Raw genomic sequence first — 23,913 nt, 5'->3', positions numbered from 1 at the left:
AACACAGCTGCTTCTCTCCAAGCATTTGAGACAAAGCTGTTTCTTGTTGGACCTGGAAAATGGCTCAGGAGGAGCTGGAGAGGGGTTGCCTTTGGCTGCCCCCGAACATCTGTGCACTCAGATTCTGTTTCTACTGAAGTTACTCCTGATCCACACTGAAATGAAAAGGAAAGCAGAGCATCAGTGTTTATTTGTGACAGAAAGGAGGCTGATCTTGGAATGGAAATACTCAGTGGGACAGCCCTGGTGACTCTGGGGCCTTCCTTGCAGTCTCCAGGTGATGTCCTTTATCTCCCCAGCTGTGGGCAATCTGGGGCAGGCAGTCTGATGTGACTCCCTGTGACAATGCCTTGGTCACCTTAGACACAAACATGTTTCTGTCCACAGAGCAGCTGTTCATGGCTGTAGTGATGCTCCTTAAATGGCAGAGCTCCACCTTGGTGGGATGCAGGAGGCTTTCTTGGAACAGACTGCAAAATTATGGGAGTCATTACAGAAAAATCCCATGTTTCCTGCATCTTGGCAAAGCTGGGCAGTGCACTCCAACATACTGCCTGTTAATTTATGATCTCTTTGGCACTTTGTAAAACAACTAAAGGAAAATTAACTGCTGCTCTGAGAGTTGTGTAAATAAATATCAATGATGAAACGTCAGTGTCCAGCAATTCTTCCTGACTCTGACTTTTTCTGGGCAGACCCCTTCTCCCCTGCCATTAATTATTACGCCCAAAGAGACACTGATTTATGGCAGGATGACACGGAAGCTGTAGAAGACACAAAGTAAACTTGATAACATCAGAAAAACAATGTCCTGTTTTTTCTAAGTGAGTTCAAATGCATCCAGTAGAGAAGAGGAATTATGGCCTCTACTGGTGGCCTCTACTACCCTCCCTCCCAACAGGAATGGCCCTGGCATGGCCAGGAGTTGTGGAGAGCTTTGAGGAGCACTGTGCCCATGCAAGGGCCATCTGGCCCAGCCTCCTTCTGGTTTCGTAGGCGGTGTCACTGCAGACATGATGTGGCTCATGAGGTCATTCTGCAGCAGACAGTTTCATGACATCACATGTGATATCTCCAGAGCACCGATACTGCTGTGACAGCTGCAGAGCTGGAACTGAGCCCTCCAGGTGACTCCAGAGGTGTTGGTGTCTCAGAGGAGTGCCAGGCTTTTCCTCTCCCTCCCTGCACCTCAGTTCTGTGTCACAGTGACCTTCCACAAAACTTTTACTCAATAACCAATTATTGAGTTTTGAGCAGTTTTGCTCATATTTGGTTTAAAACAACACTGCTATCACCAGCAATCTCTCAGTCAGTCCAATCTTCCAGAAGATCAGCTCTCCAAACTGCATGGCTGGTCCTTCTGCCTTGGGTGACTTGTGAACCCATGTATAGCTTTACCTTCCTGTTTAACATTCCATTAGATGTATTTCCACACCCCCTTTTCTGCTTGAATTCCCTGAGAATGATGAAAAAGCCTTTGACCAAGGCTGTTTCCTACTCTTCTGGTTTTTATGGCATCTGCAGATCAAAGTGCTCTCTGAGCCTCCCCAGCCATCTCCTTGTGTTGCAGTTCCTCCAAAGCTTTCCTTGTCTTTGGCTTTTCTCAGTCAGGATGAACATGTTTAAACCTTTATGCTCTTGGAAATGTTGTGTTTGCTCTGAGACGCGAAACCAAGCCAAGGTGCTTCATTGGGAGTCTTGGTCCCAGGTATTTCCAAGAGCTGCTTAAGAGAAACACGAGAGGGTGAGCTTGGCCCTGGCTTGGCTGCCAAGGGGAAGCCAAGGAGTGCAGGTTTGAGGACATGGAGTCAGCAAAGGGTTTTGGCATTTCAGAGACTGAGACTTTCTAAATAAATCTGCTGGATGAAGTGATTTCTTCTCACTCCATAAAATCCTCAGTCTTTGGTCCGGGGAGATTTACCAGCACGTGCTTTGGCTGGAGCCTTTGTAACAGAGGGGATGGAGGGTCTGATTCCAGGACTGTGGAGGGCGGGGAGCTGCTTCACATCCCTTTCCCACAGGGCAGCTCCTCTGTGGCTTCCTGAGCCAGGAAATGCCTTGGAGATGCTGTTGGAGAGATTTTCTCTCCAAAATGCACACTGAACCAAAGTGCTCTTTGAATAACTCCCTTTTAATGCAGGACAGATATCCAGCAGCAGTAAAACCCGCTTTCTTTGTCCCCAGGAACTGCCACCCTGCTGTGTGGGAGCAGCCTCCTGTGCTCATGGAACACAAACCTAGACCCTCCTGACAGTGTTTTCCAGAAGGAATCTGGTTTGGCTCCCTGTTCCAGTTCTGGGGCGTTTTTTTGGTAGATGAAAAATTACCTGCAGCCATTGCTGAGGGTTTGAGACACCAGGAGTAGCTGGGAAATGAAAAGGAGGCACGGCTGAGCTTCTCAGTTTGGGTTTCAATAATGATAATGATAAAGATAATTATAGTGATAATGGTTCAATTGAGGCTTTATCAAAGAAGAGGCGCTTTGATCACACAGTGCCCATCAGCCCTGAGGTTCAGGGAGAGGACAGGCTGTCCAAGGCTGGAATTATCTCTCCTGCTTTGCCTCTGGGCAGTGGAGCTGCTCCTTAGGAAGAGCCGGTGGCTGTCCTGGGGGGGCGTGGACACTTGGCTTGGATGTGGGGCAGAGCACTCAGAACTGAATTTCCATCACATATTTACACCTGAGGAGCTTTCAGTCTTTTAGTTACATCCTGGGGATGTGTTTGTTCATTACATCAGGATCTCCATGGAGATATTGATAAAACTGTCAGAAACCTATTTAAAGTAACTTGCATGTGGGACAAATCAGGGGAAAAAAATATTTGCAACAAATATTACTCACATTAAATGGTGCCTGATCTGTGTTTTACAACCCATGTTCTAAATCAGTTCTTGGGGCTGATTTAGTGAGCTCAGCCCGAGCTGCAGGTGACTGTGCGGTACAGCCATAAAACCCTCACATGTGTCCCGGAAATATCTCGGGGCAGGTGCTGCTGGCCCTGTGACCTCCTTTAACTCAGGGCTGGCAAACAGCCCCGGCTCCCTTCCCGGCACTGGTTAAGATGTGATAAAAGAATGTGTTTCTCCTCCGCGGCTCCTTGAACTATGTCCCGCCTGCGCCCGGCAACATTTGCATGTTAAAAGCGGGGGCAAAGGTAAAAGGCACGCGGTAGTTTGCCAAAGCACGGAATTTCTGCCCGGGCGGAGGAGGAAGCTCGGGAACACCTCTGCCCTGCCTCCTGCTGCAGGGTATTTAACCTCGGCAGTCGGGGCTGGAGCCGCATCTCTGCTTCCTCCAGCTCTCATCCCTCCAGCTCTCATCCTTCCCTCACACATCCCTCTGGTTCCCTGCGAAGGAGGAGCAGCAGCCGTGGGGAAGATGAGCTGCAACAGGTACCCCGTGCATGTGAAGGCTGTCGGCTTTATGCAGTGCAGAAAACAGAAGGTACTTGAATTTTTTATTTTTTCTCTTTTTTTGGCTCTGTTTTTCTCCTTAAATATAATTTATAGATTGGGAGGCTAGAGGATTTTGAATTACTCTTCCAGGGATATGCTTGGTTATTCCATAGTATTGGGGTTTGAGCCTAAGGGTGTAGGACAAGGGGACTTGATTTTTAATGGGCTTATTATCTTGCGTTTTGCTCTCTTTCTGTCACAGCACCATAAAATTCTCCTGGTTTCAGCAATGATTATCCATTTAGGGTCATGAAATTAAGGAAATATTTTTGTAGGTTTCGTGTTTCATTTAATTTTTTAATGTGACAGTAAAAGCCTCGACTAACCCACAGCAAATCCTGATTGCCTGGAAGCATTCAAAATTGAACATTGGGATTAAACTGCTTTTCTTTTCCCTTTTCACAGAACTACATGATGTTTGTGTCTTGGTCAGATCAGAACAATATTCTCATCTACAGGACATTTGAAGACTTTAAGAAATTCCATGTAAGTGAATTTTCAATTCCTCCAGTTTCAAGATTCCTGTCCTGGGAAGGGGAAGGAGCCTAGCCATGCGTCAGCTTTGAGGAATCACTGTTCTCTCCTTCTCCTTGTTTTTAGAAAGAGCTGAAGAGAAAATTCCCCACTGAGAGTGGGTCACTGAGGAGTTTACCCAGGTTTAAAGGTAAGGACAAATCTCTGATGGACCAACAAACATGAGAGTGGCTGGGGACAGTCATAACCCATGACAGAGACTGAAGCCTCCAAGTCTGACCTTCCTCTGGAACAGATCAGGGGCTCACTCTTGCTCCTGTCATGGCACCACTGGGTCACATCAGCATGTTTGGGTCTAGTACAGACTTAAAATGACCCAGAAAGGCTTTTTTAATAGATAAATTTGAGATATATTTGAAATTTGATTTTTTTTAATAGATAGCTGCACTTGGCAAATTAATGCTACACTTCCAACATTGACCTAGGGCTTCTTGAAACTTTACATGTGAAAAGAAGAGAAATTTTGGATGTTAAAAAATTGTTTTAGGAGCTGTTAAAAATGACAGGGAAGGCAAGGACAGTGACTTTGTACAGTTTGGGCTTGGGCAGGAGGGGTGGTGGGTGAGGACACCCCAGTGTTCAGGGAAAAAATGCTGCTCCCAGGGCCCAGATCCATTTCTGTCCTGTCCCAACAGTGCCCTTGTTATTTTGAAGGTATAACTATGCAGCAGAGGAAGGGTGGGAAGCTGAACAGGTGCCTGGAGATCCTGAAACTGCTGGAAACATATTCCCAGGAGCTGCTGAAAACAGATGTGAAAATCTCCCGGAGTGAAGAGGTGAATCAGTTTTTCAAGGCACAGACTCAAGACCTTGATCCCTCCTTCCCTGAAAATAGGTATGAAATATGAGTTGTATTTTTTGGGGTTTTTTTGTGAAGCAGAACTGTTATGGGATATGGATAGAAGGGAAACCCCAGTTACACTCCAGGGCAGTTCAGCTGGGTGCTTCAATCCAGCTTCATTTTGTTTCTGATGCCTGAACCTTTTCTCAGCCTACTGCAGAAACAATTTCACCAAAACCAATACTAAACTCAACCTTTCACATGAGTTTTTTGACATGCACCTTTACTTTTCAGTGTTGTGATCATGCCATCAGTATTCAGAAGGGAGAAGAACCCCCAGCCCCTCTCCATCACCCTCCCTCACGCGTCACAGAGCTACCGCTGCATTGAGGCCTTTGAAACCAAAGACACAAAGAACAAACCCTTCACTGTGGCTCAGAAGGAGATTGTGGAAGTGCTCATCAAGGACATGACTGGTAGGTCTGAGAGGATTCAGTATCAGGGTGGATGGGCAGATGGATTCATACCTAGGCAAATGCTGAGGTAGTGTCAGGGGTTCAGGTGTTTGCAGTTGTGTGCTTATCTGGTGGGACAGTGAATGTCCCTCCTGTCCCTTGTGTCCCCTACCCAGGGATTATTGTCATGTTTTGACTTGCAGCCTGTTAAAATCTGGATATTTTTCCTCTTTGTAGGCTGGTGGCTGGTGGAAAATGCAGACAAGCAGATAGCCTGGTTCCCAGCCTCATACCTGGAAGAGCTTGATGCCTGTGAGGACATGCAGAATGCCTTAAGCTCAGATGAGGAGGGTAAGTCTGTTCCTCCTTCAAAACATGACTTCTGCAGAACCCCACCACTTTACCCACTGCCTGGAGTCCCTGCCTGGAGCTCTGACTCTTCTGGTTGGCTCTGGCACCACCTGTGGGTCATGGAATCCTGGAGTGGTTTGGATTGGAAAGGAGCTTAAAGCCCATCCAGCTCCAGCCCCAACAACTTCCACTGTCCCAGGTTGCTCCAAGCCCTGTCCAACCTGGCCTTGGACACTTCCAGGGATCCAGGGGCAGCCACAGTTTCTCTGGGCAACCTCTTCCACGCCCTTTTTGTAAAAATCTTCTTCGTTATATCCAACTTAAATGGATCAGATTTGGGCCCGTGAGCAAACCAGTCACTCAGGGACAGTTGCCCTGCAGCTGGGCTGGTCTCTCACAGGGATCAGAGCACTGTCTCCACAAGGCAAATCCAACCTCTCCCTCTCTCTGCAGGCAGCCTGTACTTTGTGGTGCAGGCCTACGACGCTCAGAATGCAGATGAGCTCTCACTGAACCAGGGGGTGGTTGTGGAGGTGCTCAGGAGATCCCACAATGGCTGGTGGCTGATCCGGTGAGGAAGCTTTCCCAAAGTCCTGGCTCCCTGAGGGAGCTGCTTGCTGTTCCTCCCCTCCTGTGTGGGATGCACAGGGGAGCCCCCTGAGCTGAGGGATGATTTTCCTGTCCTCACACCCCATGTGCACCACGGACCTGCTTCCCCAAGTGCTCCCTCCTGTCTGCCCGAGGTGCTGGAAGGGTTTTCTCAGTGTTCTTTCCATCCTTGCCCTCAGGTACAACGGCTGCACTGGCTACATCCCCTCGCTGTGCCTCCGGCCCTACCAGAACCCTCACTGCAAGCTCCAGACCATGCTGAGCTGCGGCCTCAACGCCTCCAGCCCCAACCTGTGCTCCCCGCAGCCACGGGGAGAGGCGGTGCCCCGGCCCAGCCCGGCCCGGCAGGAGCACTGCAGCGCTCCGAGGAGCAGATCCAGCTCTCTGCCCAGGGCCAGCTCCACTCCGGAGCTGGATTTGGACAGCTCCTCCCTGAGCTCGGGCAGCAGCAGCGACGGGGACGCCCGGCTGGCCTGGAAACCCGACTTGTCGCGATCGCTGCCCGAGGTGGAGCAGGCCAGGAGCTCTCCTGCCCCGAGCCACGGCAGCAAATCCCCAGCCCTCAGGAACAGGAACGACTCCGGCTTTGTGGAGTCCTCCGCAGCCGAGCTCAGGACGTCCCTGGCTGACCCTGAGTTGGCCGCGGGTGTCCCCAAGGTGCCAGCCCGTCCCTCACCTCACGAGATCCTGCAGCGCTGCAGCACCGTCACCAAGCGCGCCGTGCAGCAATCGGCTCTGCGGCTGGCCCTCCCCAACCCCAGCCGGCATTAGCGTCCCTGGGGAGGGGACACGGGGACAGCCCTGACACCCCGCTCGCTGGAGTCCCCTGGCAGCCGTGGGCAGAGGCTCCGGAGTGTCAGAGCTTGAGACTGTCCCTTCCCGAGGAGCACACACACATCCATCACCTCCCTGCTTCCACAGGGAGTTACTGGGAGAGGACTCAGTGGGGTCCCTTGAGGATGGGGCAGCTGCAGAGCTGGAGGTGGCTGGGAGCTCAGTGAGTTCTCCCTGGGGCAGGTGTTGCCCTGCCCTGCAGAACGTGAGTGTTTCACAGCTGTGCCTGGGTTATTCCCCACACCAGGATGAGCTGGCACAGCCACCGTGGAGGGCAAAGGGGTGGCACCAGAGTGCCTGAGTCACTCCAGGCACCCTGAGCTGATTATGGGAAGGAGGAGGGATGGGATGATGCACCTGTGTGATGGCAGTTACTGACCCCCCCTTTTTATGCACGTTTTTTTAAAACTTTTTGACTTTTGGCTTCTGTTTGGGGTTTTTGTAGGTTACTGCAGAGGCCATGAAATATAGGAATGGGTCTCCTGAATGGTTGTGAGAATAAAAAAACCTGTTGGGGAGGAAACTCATCCCTGTTCCCTCCAGCCACATTTGTGCAGGCACAAGTAACACAGCCAGGGGAGTCACAGGGGATTTGGAACAGAGGTCACTTTTATGGACAAAACATTCCTCTTTCCAGGGGAATGGGTAGTTACTGAAACTCACAATTCTAATCCTAAACTCATTTGCTAGAAATGAGTTAGAAAAAGAGTTACAGGAAAATTAAGACTTTCTTTACACTGATGGTTTTAATTGTACTTGTTCTCCCAGGTATGGTAGTATTTTTATAAAGAACTTGTGAGGTGTTTGTGTTGTTTGAATTTTGTACATTTGTGTCTATGAAATAAATACATGTAAATATCCCTGAAGCCTGCTTGTGTTTTATGCTTTAAAATTTTGCTATTTGGAGAATTTAAATTGTGCTTCTCTCCCTCGCAGGTGCTACATTTTGAGTGGCACAGGTGAGATCCCCTGCCCTGGACCAGACTGCTTTGCCCAAGCAGGATCCCAGCTCCACGAACCCTTTAAATGCCAACTGCCCGTTGGGATTTTGCTGTTTTATCCCAAACTGACTGCTGTTTGTGAGTCTGAAAATCCAGGGTGTGAAAACACAAACCTCAGCTTGGCCAAGGAAATTACCTTTTCCTTTCATTCATCCCTGAGGAGATTGGACGCTGGTTTAGAAATTAAAACATTTATTACAAAATACAGGAACTAAAAATCCAACTGCCATCTTGGTGGAAAGGGTTCTTTGGAAAGAGAAATTGGTGGGAGGGAGGTCACAGGGTCCCCTGGTCCTGCTGGGCCACATCTGCCAGCCTCATGTTGTGCCACATGAATTCGATGAAGGTGGAGGCCTGGAGCAGGCGGCTCAGCCGCTGGAAGTGACGCTCTGCAAGGAGGGAAGGGCTCAGAGGCACAGGGGAGGCAGCACACAATCCAGCTCCTGGGAGAGCTGAGAATGTCCAGCCTGGAGAAGGGAACACTCCAGGGAGACTTCCAGGGCCTAAAGGGGCTCCAAGAAAGCTGGAAAGGGACTTAGGACAAGGGATGGAGTAACAGGACACAGGGAATGACTTCCACTGCCAGAGGGCAGGGATAGATGGGATATTGGAGAAGAATTGTTCCCTGTGAGGGTGGGCAGGCCCTGGGTGCCCAGAGAAGCTGTGGCTGCCCCTGGATCCCTGGAAGTGTCCAAGGCCAGGTTGGATGGGGCTTGGAGCAGCCTGGGATGGTGGAAGGTGTCCCTGCCCATGGCAGGGGTGGATTCACTGACCTGTCCCTTCCTCCCCAAACCATTCCATGATCCCTGATCCAAATCAGCCCCACCAGCCCATGCCTGTCCCCACAGGGCCTCACCCGTGTATGGCAGCAGGGACTCCACTGCAGATTTAATTCCCGAGAACTGCAGGAGGCTGTCGGGTGCCTCGTGCTTCAGGAGCGTCTCCATGACAGCCTGGGCCTCATGGCAGTTTCGAGAGTTGGTGTTCCACGTCACCAGGAAGGCCAGCACTGCCTCTGTGGGGGAAGGAAGCCTGGCCAGGCTGGCACACAGCAGAGCCCACACTGGAAAACATCCCTGGGTTCTCATGGAGTGAGAATCCCTCAGTTCCCACACAGTCACTGAGGCTCCCTATCCCTGGCAGTGTCCAAGGCCAGGTCCTGGCCTAGTAAAAGGTGTCCCTGCCCATGGAACTGGACAACCTCCCAACCCCAACCATTCCAGGATTGTAGGATTCTAATTTCAGGTGACAAAACAAAGCTTTCTGACCTGAAAGCTTTCAGCACTTCAATCCTGCAACAAACCTTTCTGGTCCTTGCGGAGCCGAACAATGTTGTCCTCCAGGTGCCTCCTCCCCTCAGGCTCCTTGAGGATGGCTGGAGAGAGAAATGAGAGCAGGGTGATATCCCTTAGGGAAAACTGAGGCTTTCAGACTAATTATTGGACTTTGTAGCCTTGAACCAGGTAGAAAAGGTGTCTGGGAAAGGAGAGAGGGCAGGAAATGCCTTCAGAGCACACTCTGGACTCACCCTTGACCACTGTCAACACCGTGTGAGGCCGGTCCAGGGAAATGGCCAGGCCCAGAGCTTTGAGGTACCTTTTCTCATGGAGAAGGTTAGAAAGCTCTTGCTCTCTGGAAAACAAATCAGAGGCAAGAGTGAGACAATCTTTAGGTAGAGGAAAAAACCAAAACTACACAAAAAGCAGCAGATTTGGCAGTAAGAGTTAAGAAGTCCGTGGTGCTTGTCAATAAATGCCTCAATTTCCTCATTCCAGGTGTGGATATTTCCACTGCACAGTTTGCCTTTCACAGCTCTTTATGGCACAAGATCAACTCACTTCATAATCTGCTCCTCCTGTTTAGCCTGTGCTTCTTTCTCCTCAATTTCAGTCACATCCTATTAAAAAAAAATCAGGATAAAACTTTATCAAATCCTGCTTTAATACAGAAGGGTTTTGATTTAGCCATTATATGATGTGGAGACCACTTTCTGCAGCAAAATCTCAGGGTCAAGTAATTTAAATGTTAAATCCAGCAATTTCCAACTTCCCTCCAAAGCTCCAAAGAAATACAGGATGGACAAAAAATAGCCCCAAATGCCAAGATCAGCCTTGCTGAACCAATTCCAGAAAAGGAGAAGAACACATTAGAAACAAACCACTGAGACCCTGAGCTCTCCAATGACCCCAATTAACCCAGGGAGGAGCCAACGCCACGCTGTACCTGCCACAGGGTGATGCAGGAGTCACTGGAGGCTGTCACAACCATGTCATCTTTCTTGTTGGAGTGAAGGCCCCAGATTTTATCTTCATGACCATCCAGTGTTTTCACACACTCGTTTGTTTTAATTGTCCAGAGTTTTAAAAGACCATCAGATCCACTTTTGGAAGAGAAACACAATAGAGGGAATCACTGGACAGATCCATTCTTGCTGTGTCACACTTCTAATTTCAGATTAAATTGTCCCATCCCAATTCCTTCCAAACAGGAGCAGAGTTAACCAAAAATGTGGAGGGCAAGATGCACCCTTAGCTTTGTCTACTGTGTCTGTCCCAACCCAGTGATGCCACAGCAGCCACAAGGAATCCATCCATGGAACAACTGCAGCAGAGGAAGATTAAAATAACCTCGACAGAAGGCCTGGCCTAAACTATCTTCCTATAAATCTTTCCAAATATTCTTTGGACACAAGACTGTTCCCTCTTGGTGCTGCTGATGAGGCCAGATATTCCTTTAATTCTGGAATCTGCCCAGATCCTTTGGCAGGCACAAACCTGCTGAGCAGCTGAGCTCCTCTGCTCACAAAGATGATCTTCAGCACTGAGGCATCGTGGCCTTCAAAGGTCTGCAAAACACAAAGGAAATTCAGCAGTGCCAGAGCCTCTGCCAGGCCTTTGGAAAGACCCAAAAGGATCTGATTCACTCATAAAGCCCAAAGAAATAAGCTCCAAGTTTTGGGAGGATCCTTAACAAACCCCAAGGTTTTGCCCAGACCAAGAGGCAAAGTTCTCATCACCTTCAGACAGCTGAAGTCCCGAAGTCCCCAGAGCTTCAGGGTCCCATCAGCCGAGGAGGTGGCCAAGACCTGATCCATGGGGGAGAACTGCACGCACCAGATGCCACGTTTGTGTCCAGAGAAAACCCCCAGGAGGGAACAGTCAGAGCAGGACCAGAGCTTGGCCAGCCGGTCCTGAGAGCCCGTGGCCAGCAGTTTGTCATTGGGGGACACTGCCACACTGTTGATGTCCTGTGGAAGCCACAAGAGAGGAGAAATAGGGTCAGGCCTCACCTCTGGGTGTGAGACATGGAACAGAGGCTGCAGCACAACAGGGAGACTGAAGCACTAAAAGATCAGGTGGAGCTGTACCTTGTCGTGGCCCCTCTCAGTCACCCTGGCATGGAGGGGCTCTGGACTGGAGATCAAGGCTGCTTTTGCCTTGGAGGTGAGAGATTCCGGGATGTTCCAGATCTTGATGGTGCAGTCCTGGCTGCTGGTCACTACAAAGCTTTCCTTCAGCCTGAAAGGAATGAAACCATCAAGTGCAGGGAAACAGTTCAGGGGGTTTCTCCTCCCTGACTGGGGTCTCCACACTCAACCACTCCTGGGATGTGGAAAAGCGTTTTCACAGCTTTCCAAGCTCCTTCATTTCCCCCATCCCTGGGAGTATCCGAGACCAGGCTGGACAGTGGAAAGTGTCCCTGCCCATAGCAGGAGGTGGCCCTGGATGAGATTTAAGGTCCCTTCCAACCCAAACCATTCCATGATCCCTTCACACTTGGGCACCATGAGAAGCTGGGAGCAGGGATGAGAAGCAGCACAGCTGGAAGGGCAGACAGCACCCAGCAGGACACTCCCCTCATTCCCTCCCCCAGAGTGTGTTACCTGGAGCAGGCGACAGCACCCACGCCATGGGCATGGCCCAGACCCTGGGCCACACAGGTCACCCTGCCAGCCTTGCCCATCCGCCACACACGGATGCTTCTGTCCTGGGGGGGAAAAGGACAGAAATGCCTAAATTTTCTGGGGAGTCAGCAGGTCCCTGTGCTTTCATCACATCCCTGAGCCTGACTGGTGCCTGATGTTCCTGCTTGAACTGTCATCTTTGTTGCAGCAGGTGACAAGATCAGCTCCCACTCTGGGGTTCCAGCATGGAGGTTTATTTCTGGTTGTATCAGAGCTTTATTTTTGTGTCTATCAAGGCTCTTGGCACCTTTTCCCCCATCCATCTCACACTAATAACTTTTCTGAACTCCAACACCAGACCAGGATGTTTGGAGAAGGAAACATTTCCTTCAGGCCAATAAAATACAACCAATTTTCCCAGGGACAATGTTAAAAAGGGTTAGTGAGAGAACCTTGTATTTGGGGCATGCAGCAGACAGGGATTGTATGAACAAAAAGCCTTTTCTGGAGTTCCAAAAATAATATAATTTTGCCCACAAGGATCACTAGGAAAGAAGAGTTTCATTAAATGGAGAACAGTGACAAACCTTGGCACTGGTGACAAACATCAGGCCCTTCCTGAAGACATCCAAAGCCAGGATTGTTTCTAAACAGAAGAAATAAAACCTGGTGGGTGCTGAGCAATGCTGAGATGGGACAACAGAAGGGGGTGAGTTAATGAGCCCAGTTAATGAGACAGGGAACAGGTCTGAGACACGACACCCCTGGTCCCTATGGACTGAGCCTGTCACACACCTGCACCTTCAGCTGCAATTTAAACTGATCTCACTGGCAGGGACAGGGAGAGTGGGACACATCCTCTCCCCACACAACTCCCAGACCTGCTGTGATGCTGCTGCACCGACACCTCAAGGACTCCTCCCCACCAGAGTTCCAGGAGAAACCGGATGAAGGAAGAGCTGCCCACGTCCCCCCAGGCCAGCAATGTCACACACCTGTGTGGCCATACAGGATCTGGCAGTGGGAAGTTGCCAGCTCAAACACTTTCAGCTGGGGGCTGTTGGTGGCCACAACAATGTGAGAGTCACCAGGGCCCAGGAACTTCGCATCCAGAACCTCCTCATTGTATCCTGCAAGCTGCAATGGAAACAGTCCAAGAGGGAAAAGGCAGCTGAAGGACAAGGTGGGAATGACTAGTTTTCATTTCACACTGGGTGTCATTTCTACACACAAGAGGCATCTCTGGCCAAGTCTGTTCTGCTTTCTCGTCCCTGTGTTGGTCTCTGGGCAACATTCCCCCAGACCAGTGGAATTCTCTGGAACAATTCCAGAACAGCCTGGAGCCAAGGGCACCCCTGGGCAAAGCTCTTCCAGAAGCAGAGCTGCTCCTGGATAAAGGGAAAGGGAGGCTGAGGGTTGTCACCTGCTTCCTGAGCTGGAGGGTTTGAGCATCATAGAAGATGATGTTGTGCTCCACGGACACAGTGAGGATCTCATTCCTGGCGGGAACAAACTGGCACTGGGAGAGGCTGCGCTCACTGGGCTCGTCCTGCAGCGTGAAGGGCACGGGCTGGGTGTGCACACAGGCAGCTGTGGCCACGTCCCACACCCTCAGGATGCCTGGAAAAGCAGGAGAAATCATGGCAGAGCCACTGCTTTACACGGCGGATGTCCAAGGAATGTCATCCAAACCACGCTGGGAAAAGCCACGCAGCTCCAAGGCAAGGCTGGGCAGGATCCAGAGGCTGGAAAAGCCTCAAAGTTTTGCTTCTTCAGTGCAAATCAAACTCATTGAGTTTGAAAACAGAGATAAATGTGTTTGAGCATTAAAAGGATCAGACTGTGCCTGCTCCATCCTGCTCAAGGAACTCAGGAGCAGGCTCTGCTCTCCAGCCAAGGCTTCTGCCACATATGGAGAACACACAACCCAGGAATAACAGCAGTCAAGTGACTGAAGTGCCACCCTTCAGGCTCCAAAAGTGACACCCACCTTTGCTGCCAGCTGTGACAAAGTGCAGCCCTTGTTTCTTCACACCCAGCTGAGAGAAATCTCCCTCTTCAGGCAACAACACAGCAGCTTCCACGGTCTGCAAGAGTCAGAGAGGCACAGAACCAGAGCTGAAAGCCCCTGGGAAGGGAGAGAAACCTGATTTCACAACGTTCAGACCCTAAAGAGGAAGATCATGGCCTAGAAACTACAGAGGACCTCAAAGGAAGAAACAAAAAGCAGTTTCACCTCGTAGACAGGGACGGTTCTTTTGCTCTGCTTGGTCTCCAGGTCCCAGACCATGCAGATCTTGTCACGGCCTGAGCTGCAAATGAAAAGCTCAGTTTTAGTGCTAAATCTGTTCAGCTTGGGTCTGGGTGCAAATTTGGCACTGTGGGAGCTCAACACCTCTCTGGAGAGGCCATGGAAGAGAGAGCAGCAGCATTCCCTGTGCCAGCATAGGATATTCCCAGAAACACAGGCAGGCTGGATGGGGCTTGGAGCGCACTGGGACAATGGGAGATGTCCCTGTCCATGGCAGGGGTGGCACTGGATGGGCTTTAAGGCCCTTTCCAAACCAAACCATTCCATGATTCCAATGCACAGGTGCTGACACCCACTGAGCACTTGCACCACTCCTCCCCTCAAAGGAGAACCTGCCCAGAGCCTCCAGCATCCCCCAGTGCTGCAGGAGGTGAAGGAGGGAGGTGAAAGCCCTGCCAGGAGGTACCTCAGGAGGGTGTTCCCATCTGCAAAGGCCAGTGAGGTGACAGCACTGAAGTGCCCATCCAGCAGTGCCACACATTTGCTGGACTTCAGGTCCCAGATGCGGATCTTGTAATCGATGGAGGAGGAGAGGAGCTGCAGGCGGGAGATGTCGGGGTGGAACTCGACCAGGCTGGGCAGAAAGAGAGAGACAGGACAGGAATAAACCACCCAACCTTTTAATAATGCACATCCCACAGCAGGACAGGCTGGATGGGCTCAGAGCATCCTGGGCTAGTGGGAGGTGTCCTTGCCCCAAGAGTTCTGTGATTCCATGAAAATTCTTGACCAAAATATTTCCTCTCTGGGCAGAATCAGCCATGACCCTGTGTGGAATGCCTGGATCTTGTTACAAACCTGCTCTCAAAAGCCAGGAAGAGCCCAGAACCTGCTTGGAATGGACCTTTATGTTCCATTAATTCAAGAATTCCCCATCAATCCCAGCATCCCAGCACAGCCAGGGACTGACAGACAAGACTCGCCCTTACTGTACCACTCCAGAGGATCCTTTCAGGTTGTGTGTGCAGTAGTGTTTGATCATATCCCAGACCTTAATGGTGCTGTCACAGCCACCTGGGGAGAGAAGGACAGCAGGGAACGAACTCTGGAGGAGAGAGAGAAATCCAGCAGATCCCCAGACTGGACATGGCCCTGACCCTGCCCTCGGGAGGTCATCCAGGAGCAGGGAATCCCATGGGTCACCCCAGAGGTGGCTCCTCTAGACAGGAGTCACTAGAGGATGTGAAAGAACTACACTCATCCATCAGGTTGTAAGATGAGACAGAAAGAGGAAGTTTATTTTGGTTTGGGGTTTAAACAGGGTTTGGACTTTGACTAGTGATTGGGGGACAAGATTGACACTCCTCTGACCCCACTGGTCAAGCCAGGAGTTTATCACAGAAAATCCGCTTTGTTTACATTACAATGCACGAGAAAGCTCCTGTTTAAAAATAAAAAAAACATCAGAAGGGTAAAAAAAAACTCGAAGTGACACGTACCTGTGGCCAGCAGGGTGGCCGTGGGGTCAAGGGCCATGGTGGCCATGGGCGCGCTGTGCACGGCCCGCCAGGTGCGCTCACACCTGGGCTCCCGCCAGCGCCAGCGCCGCAGCAGCAGCGCCCGGCTCCCCGTCACCAGCACCTGGGGACACCAGGGAAAGGGGGACCTTGTGTTTTACACCACACAGACTCTGAGATTCAGAAATGTTGGCAGAGATGAGACAGGAGAAGCTTACAGCTATGATTGCCTGGCAAGAGATACTAAAGATATAAAAGCTGTGAGTGAAATAGAAATGAAAGCCAGCTTTGAGATGTAAACATGGCAGGCAGGAAGATGGGGATTAGCTGGAGATGGGTTAAAGGACAAAAACCAAAAGAACCCAAGAATGTAGCCCCTCTCCACCCTGCCAAGGTATCAGGGAAAAGGTAGATAAGAAAAGTAGTCTTTAGAGTTTACAATGTAGGATGAATATGGTAATATAGTAGTTTTCATAGGCTGCATGAAAAGTCTGTAGGTTTTGTATCTTGCGCCAGTTGGTCACTGTAAATTAGACTGTTCAATACAAAAGGAGATACAATGTATTGTAATAAGGTGCTCACTCTCTTATCTCCCTTACCCGCCCCATCTCTCTTACCTTACTTCTCTTGCTTATTACCCTCTCTCTTTGGGGCTTCCCTCCAGCCGAGGCTGGTGGCTGAAGGCAAAGCCCTTTTTACCCACAACCCTTGCAATAAAACCACGTGTTTCTAGAATATCTCAGGTCTGCAGAGTTCCTTCTCCCTGCCATCCACGGATGACCTTACACAGAAAGGCTGAAAATGACTCCTTTATTTTTGGGATGTGTTTAGGGTTTTTTTAATATTATTGTACTGTAAGAGACGGTCCAAAGAGCCTCATCTCCCTTGTGACCATCATCAAGGACAGACACTGAAACCCCTAAAAGACTCTAAAACCCCAACACAGGAGTTCTGGCCCGGCTGAGGTGAGACGTTTGTCAAGTGTCCACAAGGAGCTGCTGGTGGAGCTCAGGCTCTGAGTCTGACCCACAGGGAAGGGCCTGGGAAGGCTCCAGGGGGATCTCACAGGGTGTGGAATAGAACCATGGGATATCCTCAGTTGGAAAGGATGCACAAGGATCATCGAGTCCCAGCCCTGGCCCTGCAGATACCCCAAAATTCCCCCCATTCCTGGCTCGGCCTGTCCCAGGCTGCTCCCGACCCCCAGCACAAACCCACCTCATCATCAGGGCTGAGCACGAATGCTGTGACATCCTCTTCCTCCTCCTGGGAAAACAGAAGGGAAATCCCACAGTTAAACTGTCCTTGGAGAGATCTCGGAGCTCCCTTCTCCCCGCGGCTCTGCTGACACCGAGCACAGCTCGGGAACCACCCAAAACCCGTGTTTGGATCCCTTCCCGCCCTCCCTGCGCTCCTCACTCCTGGGGGCTTTATACCCGCAGTGAGAAAACCCTCCGGGAGCCTCGGAAAACGCTCAGGAGAGGCTGATCCCCGTCACCTGCGTTAGGCTGTGCAGGAGAGCTCCCGTTTCCACATCGATGACGTTGACTTTGCTCCCACAGGGGCAGAACATAAATTTCCCATCCTGGCTTATCTAGAGAAAAGGGACCGGGAACAGGAACGTTAGAGCCAGGAGGCGGGACATTCCCAAATGTCCCTCCAGAGCTGAGATTACCTGGATTCGCCCTCCTTTGTAGAACGGTTCGATCCTCCGCGTCGCGGCGTAGCTGGAAGGGGAAAAAGACGCGCGGAGAGACTCCGTTAAAGCGGAGCGGCGGCGGCCCGGCGGCTCCGGTCGCACGGCCCAGCTCGGCCCGGTCCCTCCCTCGCCCTCGCAGCCCCAGCCCGGTCCCGACGGTCCCTCACTTGCTCTTGAAGCGCACAGGGGTGGCGGCGGCGGCGGCCGGGTCCGTGTCCGCCATGGCCACGGACCACGTGCTTCCGGAGCACATGCAGGAAGTGAGGGAACACTTCCGGCACGGTCACAGAGGGCGCGACCAGCGCCACGCGGGGCGCGGAGCGGCGCCAGAGAACGGGACAAAAATTCCCGGTTCCTCCGGGATACCGCGACAGCCCCGCCCAGAGCAGCACCCGCGCGGCATCTTCTCCGCGATCCAGAGCAATCCCCAGCAAAACCACCGCTCCCCGCCCCAAGGAAGCGATAGCCGGGTCCGGCCACAGCGTCAAGCAGGACTTTTCACGCTTAGAAAGAAGAGAAACGCTTTATCATTAAAACGTATTATCTTTTATTGTACGTCAAAATACAGAAAGGAATCGTTTTCAGCTGTGACTCCCGTGTCGCTGTCCATCACTGCATCCCCGTGCTCTTCACAGCTCCTCCGCGGAAGGGTCAGCGCCGCCCACAGCTCTCAGCGGCCGGGAACAGCGCCTGGAGAGAACAAAGCTCTGAGGAACAGCCCCCACAACCCCTCATCCCAGTACCCGCCGGGCACGGGGCCTATGGGAACATGGGTTTCATTCCCCACACACAGCCGTGGGCAATAAGCTTAATGTTCCCGATGCTATGGGCGCCGTTATCTCACCCGGGGCCACCAGCAGACCCCGAGTGATTTTCAGACCGCGCCGGGCGCTTCCGCAGCCCCCGGAGCGCCTTCCCGGGACGTTCCCTGCACACCCCACCCATCCAGCGCCATAAACACTTCCCACGAGAGCTTTATAAAGGCTAAAGGCGCACAGAAAGACGAAGGTGCGGCAGTGCCCTCCCGCTCACAACCACATTCAGCCCCTCACCTACCGCCGCCCCGCTGCACTCTCAGGGCCCCGGCCGCGCGCGTCCCTTTATAGCGTGAGCGGCGCCCGCCCCGCGCTCTGTATAATTCACCATAAATGGCTCATTCCAGCCCGAGACGTATTCCTCATTCAGCTCGCGGGGCCGGCGCTGCTCTCGCGAGATGCCCGCGCACTATAAATAGCGGGCGGTGCCGTAGCGCGGCCTTTCTACGCTGAGAGATCACGTAAGTACGGAGGAGCGATGGCGGCGGCCCTGGGCGGCGCGGCCCATCCGGCCCCATCCGCGCCCGGCGCGGCCCGCCTGATGTCCCGCTTTGTTCCAGCAAATGGCGGACGACGCCGGTGCTGCGGGAGGAGCGGGAGCGGCCCGCGGGGGCTTCCGCGGTGGATTCGGGACCGGGCTGCGGGGCCGCGGGCGCGGCCGCGGGAGAGGCCGCGGGAGGGGCCGCGGAGCCCGCGGAGGGAAAGCCGAGGATAAGGAGGTGAGCGGGGAGCCGGGGACGGGGGTGCTGCCAGCCCCCAGCGTGGGGCTGCAGAGCCGGGGCCCGGCGGCTGCTGGCGCCTGGTGACTCTTGCCCGTGGATTTCTCTGCCAGTGGATTCCTGTCACCAAACTCGGTCGCCTGGTCAAGGATATGAAGATCAAGTCTCTTGAGGAGATTTATCTCTTCTCGCTCCCCATCAAGGTGGGTTGCTGTGTACATGGAAGTGATGGGTCAGCGAGATGCTCCAAAGGGTGGAGCCAGGCAGGGAGAGCAGGGGTTGTTCACCTGGGGAAAGGAATGCTCCGGGGAGACCTCAGAGCCTAAAGGGGCTCTAGGAGAGCTGGGATAGGGTCAGATGAGTTATTGGGAAGGAATTGTTCTTTGTGAGGGTCAGGAGGCCCTAGCACAGATTCCTAGAAAAGTTGTGGCTGCCCCTGGATCCCTGGAAGTGTCTAAGGCTGGGTTACACAGGGCTTGGAGCAGCCTGGGATAGCGAAGGATGTCCCTGCCCATGGCAGGGGGGTTATTTAGGTGACCTTTGAAGTCCTTGTCAACCCAAACCATTGCAGGATTCCCTGATTTCTGTGTGCTCAGTTCCTGACTCTTGCAGGAGTCAGAGATCATCGATTTCTTCCTGGGCTCCTCGCTGAAGGATGAGGTGCTGAAGATTATGCCTGTGCAGAAACAGACCCGGGCTGGGCAGCGCACCAGGTTCAAGGTAATCCCACTTTTCTGGATCCTCCTGTTCACAACTTCCCTCCTGCATTTCTAGTGTCATTTTAATCACTCCAAATCCTATTTTCTGTCTTACCTAGTAAATAAATGTTTCACTGTGAGGACTGTTAGTAGTTTTAAACAAACTCTTCTGACACTGCAAAATTCAGTTGTTCTTGCACAGCAGCATTGGGTTTTCAGGGAGAAATTCTGGGTATAAAGAGGCAATGTTGTTGGGAGATCATGGGGAGTTCTGACCAGTGTGAGGCTGCAGCAAGGAATTGAATCTCAGTGCCTTAACCTTGGCTGATTCTGACTGAAAGATGAACTCTGAGGGGGAAAATGGGTTTGGGGGCAAGCTGTGAGCTCTGCTGAGCACACCCCCCACCCTAGAGGGAGCCGTGAAAACTCCTCTTCCTGCAGGCGTTTGTGGCCATCGGGGACTACAACGGGCACGTGGGGCTGGGGGTGAAGTGCTCCAAGGAGGTGGCCACGGCCATCCGCGGTGCCATCATCCTGGCCAAGCTGTCCATCGTGCCCGTGCGCCGCGGCTACTGGGGCAACAAGATCGGGAAGCCGCACACGGTGCCCTGCAAGGTGAGTGTCCCTTGAGGTGAGCAGGGCTGCTCGGGGCTGTGTTATGGGGCTCTGTGACCCCCTGTGTCCCCGCAGGTGACGGGGCGCTGCGGCTCTGTGCTGGTGCGCCTGATCCCGGCTCCCCGTGGCACCGGGATTGTGTCGGCTCCTGTCCCCAAGAAGCTGCTGATGATGGCTGGCATTGATGACTGCTACACGTCAGCGCGGGGCTGCACCGCCACACTCGGCAACTTCGGTGAGTCTGGGGCTGGCGCTGCCGCTCATGTCACTGACAGGGCACAGCACCTGTGTTTTTTAGTGGTTTGTGCCTCCAGCAGTGAGGCAGAAGCCATTTCTGCTTCAGTAGCACAGTCCTGCTGCAGGTTCTGTGGAAGTTAATCACAGAAATGGTTAATTTCTGTTAATTGCCTGTCCACGCTCCTGAATCTCCCAATCTGCGCGATTGCACTTGTGTTCCGTAGTGTAATTGTCGTAACTGGAGAGAGAGAGAAACCTGAGTTTTGTGGGTTCATCAGAGAGGCCCTCCCATGGTCTCCCTGATCCTTTCAAAATTCCACATTGTCCTAACTGGGGGATGTTTTGGTGCTGTGGGTTGGAGCAGCGGGCTGGGCCTGCGGCAGTTGACAGGCAGTGTGTGACATCTCTCCACAGCCAAAGCCACCTTCGATGCCATCTCTAAAACGTACAGCTACCTAACTCCTGACCTCTGGAAAGAGACTGTCTTCACCAAGTCTCCTTACCAGGTAAGACTATTTTGGGAACTTGCAGCTCAAATCTTGGCCCTAAAATTCAGATTTCTGTACCCCAAGATTTGATAGCTATAAAGCTGAGCCACCAGGGATGGGTGGGAGGTGGTGCTGAGGAATAATAACCCACTGTTGGTGTTCCTTGCAGGAGTTCACTGATCATCTGGCCAAGACCCACACGAGAGTGTCGGTGCAGAGGACCCAGGCAGCCGCTGTGGCCACCACCTAAGCGGGTTTTGTACGGGAATAAAGTGATCAGAGAACCAGGAATCTGTGCTTGGTGTGATTGGGGGTTGGTGCTGGGGCAGATGGGTTAAACCATGGAATGGGTTGGATCTTTACTCAGACTGAGGGGAATTCTGAGCCAGGGCAGAGCAGCACACACAGGTCTGGTGCTCATGGAGGAGTGGAAGAGGTCCAGAGGACAAACCCCAATACTGGCAGCCCCAAGTGCCTGAAGTTGAGGGCTTGCACAGCCCTTCAAAGAACAAATACAGATCCCAACTGTACAGATGTCTGTTTATTGTGGAGGCCAAGGAAGCAACGTGCACTTGGATACCAGCACCATGGAGGGGAGGAACTGTTGCAGTTCTACTGCTTTTCTTGTGCTGCTTTCCTCTCCTCCATCATCCTGTGCTTCTGCTTCATCAGGCAGGTCCGTGCATTCCCATGGTAACCCAGATCACCATCTGAAAAAGAAAGGAAAAGCCTGAGCAGTGCCTCCCACAGGCCTGTGTTCCATGGGAGCATGGGACATGGTTCCAGAGCTCCCTTCCCTGGGTTTAGAACGCTTTCCCTGTCTGCTGCTGCCACACTCACATCTGTCCTGGTAAGCCTTGGTGACCTGTGCCAGCAGCTCCATCTCCTTGGCACAGTTCTGGAACTGGTTGGGCCCCTCCCTCTGCTTGCACGCAGCCATCCTTTCCCGGACTATCTCCACGATTTCCTGATCAACCATCCTGCGGGAAACAGGGTGAGGAATGCAACAGCAGCCATGAGATGGCAGAAGAGCTGAACCAAGGGCTGAGGACACCCTGTGGGATGTGGAAGCTCTGGGATTTTCATGGTCCTGGTCCCTAATGCCACCATGCCCAGTTGTGTTGCAGGGACACCAGGACATTGATGTGTAATGGGGTGGGCTGGAGGTGCTGCCCCAGCACCCCAACATCGATCAAAATGCTGCAGGTCCCAGATGTGGGTCTGCTCTGCTGTGACCTCCCTTGGGGGACGGCCCAGGGGCAGCCATACCTGTCCCTCCTCCACTGAGCCTCGGCCTCATAGTAGCACAGGTAGTCGCCCTCCAGGCACTCGCTCAGGTCGGGCACACGACGGAACTTCTGGTGGTAGTAGTAGAACTTGTTCTTGCTTTGCAGCCGCTCGATCCACTCTGCAGGGACAGCCCGGTCACACCCCAGCCCCAGCTCTGAGGGGCAGCACAGCTGGCACTGCCCCTGCCCCCTTCCCAGGCTGCACCAGTGGGTCCATCACTGTGTCCAGCTCATGCCCAGCTGTGTGTCTGTCCCTCTGTGCTATGTCCCGTGTTCTGTCTGCGCTGTTACTGCATCCCTGTATCATTTGCATCTTTCCCAGTGCCCGAGCTGTGTCCTGTGTCCTCATGTCCCTGTATCTGTCCCAGTGTCCATGCTGTGTCTCGTATGTCTGTCCCCCTGTCCAGGCCGTGTATTTGTCCCACGTCCCTATGTCCATGCTATGTTCTTGTCAATGTCCCACGTCCCTGTGTCCCAGTGTCCTGTCCCTCTGCCCGTGCTGTTACTGTCAGGACCAGTGTCCCTGTGTCCTTGCGTGTGCCCTTTGTCTGTCCAGATGCCCGTATCCTCACGCCTTTGCCCCACGCCCCGGTGTGCCCATCCCGATGTCCCCGTCCCCGCGTCGCTGCTCAACTCCCACGGGGAGGGGACGGGATACGAGGGGAGGGTCTCGTCCCGCTGATACCTCGGACGAAGGTGACGGGCGTGTCGAAGACATAGTTGAAGGCGGACTGGAAGTAGTTGGCGGGGTTGGGCACCGACGTAGTCCTCTCGGAGACGGGGGTGCGGGTCGGCGGTACCTTGTACGCCTCCCAGTCGTGATCCTCCGGCATCGCGGCGGCGGCGGGGAAAGATGGCGGTGACCCCTGAGGGGGCGGGAGCGCGGCAATATGGCGGCGATCCTTGGGGATGCCGGACGCGGGAATGTGGCGGCGGCCGCGGGGCACGCCGGGAGTTGTAGTCCGCGTGTCCCTCCTCCGTGAGGGGATCCCAGAACCCCGTGAAGGGATCCCAGAATCCCGGGATGGGTCGGGTGGGAAGAGCCCACAGTGTGTCCCGTCTGTCCCACTTCCCTTCTCAGCAGGGCCATCCAGCAGCGCATGGCACCGGACTGTGAGCAGAGGGCTTTGGGATATCCCCGGTGAGGGAGACTCCACACCCTCTGTGGGATCTATGCTCGGCCGCTGCACAGGGATAAAGTTCTGCCTCATGTCCAGGTGGAAATTCCTGGGATCAATTCCTGCCCATTCCTCTGGTGCCATTGCTGAGTCCCCAAAGCAGAGGCTGGTCCCTGCTCGGAGCCCTCCCTGCACACAGGGACACGCAGGGCTGGGCCCCTCTCAGGCTGTGGGAGGCATCCCTGTCCATGGCAGCAGCTGGGACTGGATGATTTTTAAGGTCCCTTCCACTCCAAACTGTTCTGTAATTCCCAGATGTATTGTCTCAATCTCTTTACCAGTCACAATCACAAAGCCTGGGCTGACAGAGAGATTTTCCATCTGTGCTGGGAGTACCTGGTGCAGGTGTTCACAGCCCTGGGTGAAAAAAAGCCCTTTTGAAAACTGCCCTAATTCAGGAAACTGCCCTAATTCCTACCATTCACACTAGAGTTGTTCGAGGGGGAGAAGCGTAAACTGAGCCAGCAGCAATTGACCTTTAT

At 52.8% G+C, this 23,913-nt stretch overlaps 4 protein-coding genes across 4 annotated transcripts; 2 read left to right on the top strand and 2 right to left on the bottom strand.

Moving 5' to 3' along the window:
- Positions 1-3,191: 3,191 nt before the first annotated feature.
- NOXO1 (NADPH oxidase organizer 1) lies at positions 3,192-8,091 on the top strand. Its single transcript, XM_083872154.1, has 8 exons — positions 3,192-3,445; positions 3,862-3,942; positions 4,057-4,120; positions 4,645-4,825; positions 5,066-5,247; positions 5,464-5,577; positions 6,031-6,148; positions 6,366-8,091. Exons 1-8 carry the CDS (start codon positions 3,380-3,382, stop codon positions 6,955-6,957), a joined length of 1,398 nt encoding a protein of 465 aa, XP_083728280.1. The 5' UTR covers positions 3,192-3,379; the 3' UTR covers positions 6,958-8,091.
- Positions 8,092-8,196: 105 nt separating this feature from the next.
- TBL3 (transducin beta like 3) lies at positions 8,197-17,627 on the bottom strand. Its single transcript, XM_083872153.1, has 22 exons — positions 17,560-17,627; positions 17,369-17,420; positions 17,192-17,287; positions 16,912-16,959; positions 15,676-15,817; positions 15,166-15,250; positions 14,643-14,810; positions 14,162-14,237; positions 13,916-14,012; positions 13,349-13,545; positions 12,921-13,062; positions 12,513-12,571; positions 11,905-12,008; positions 11,389-11,539; positions 11,038-11,268; positions 10,796-10,866; positions 10,245-10,401; positions 9,860-9,918; positions 9,550-9,653; positions 9,325-9,396; positions 8,878-9,036; positions 8,197-8,410 (listed from the first exon to the last, which is right to left on the bottom strand). The coding sequence occupies exons 1-22, from the start codon at positions 17,613-17,615 to the stop codon at positions 8,298-8,300; spliced, it is 2,439 nt and encodes an 812-aa protein (XP_083728279.1). The 5' UTR covers positions 17,616-17,627; the 3' UTR covers positions 8,197-8,297.
- A 1,132-nt stretch (positions 17,628-18,759) lies between these two features.
- On the top strand, positions 18,760-21,255 carry RPS2 (ribosomal protein S2). The gene is made up of 7 exons (XM_083872510.1): positions 18,760-18,926; positions 19,040-19,129; positions 19,539-19,646; positions 20,066-20,239; positions 20,315-20,474; positions 20,891-20,982; positions 21,134-21,255. The coding sequence occupies exons 1-7, from the start codon at positions 18,771-18,773 to the stop codon at positions 21,212-21,214; spliced, it is 861 nt and encodes a 286-aa protein (XP_083728636.1). The 5' UTR covers positions 18,760-18,770; the 3' UTR covers positions 21,215-21,255.
- Positions 21,256-21,487: 232 nt separating this feature from the next.
- On the bottom strand, positions 21,488-23,149 carry NDUFB10 (NADH:ubiquinone oxidoreductase subunit B10). Its single transcript, XM_083872382.1, has 4 exons — positions 22,939-23,149; positions 22,234-22,372; positions 21,805-21,944; positions 21,488-21,674 (listed from the first exon to the last, which is right to left on the bottom strand). Exons 1-4 carry the CDS (start codon positions 23,084-23,086, stop codon positions 21,577-21,579), a joined length of 525 nt encoding a protein of 174 aa, XP_083728508.1. The 5' UTR covers positions 23,087-23,149; the 3' UTR covers positions 21,488-21,576.
- Between the last annotated feature and the right edge of the window lie 764 nt (positions 23,150-23,913).

Source organism: Zosterops lateralis (genome assembly GCF_965231275.1).
Source record: "Zosterops lateralis genome assembly, chromosome: 15".
Lineage (NCBI taxonomy): Eukaryota > Metazoa > Chordata > Aves > Passeriformes > Zosteropidae > Zosterops > Zosterops lateralis.
This window is presented reverse-complemented; position numbering and strand designations above follow the sequence as displayed.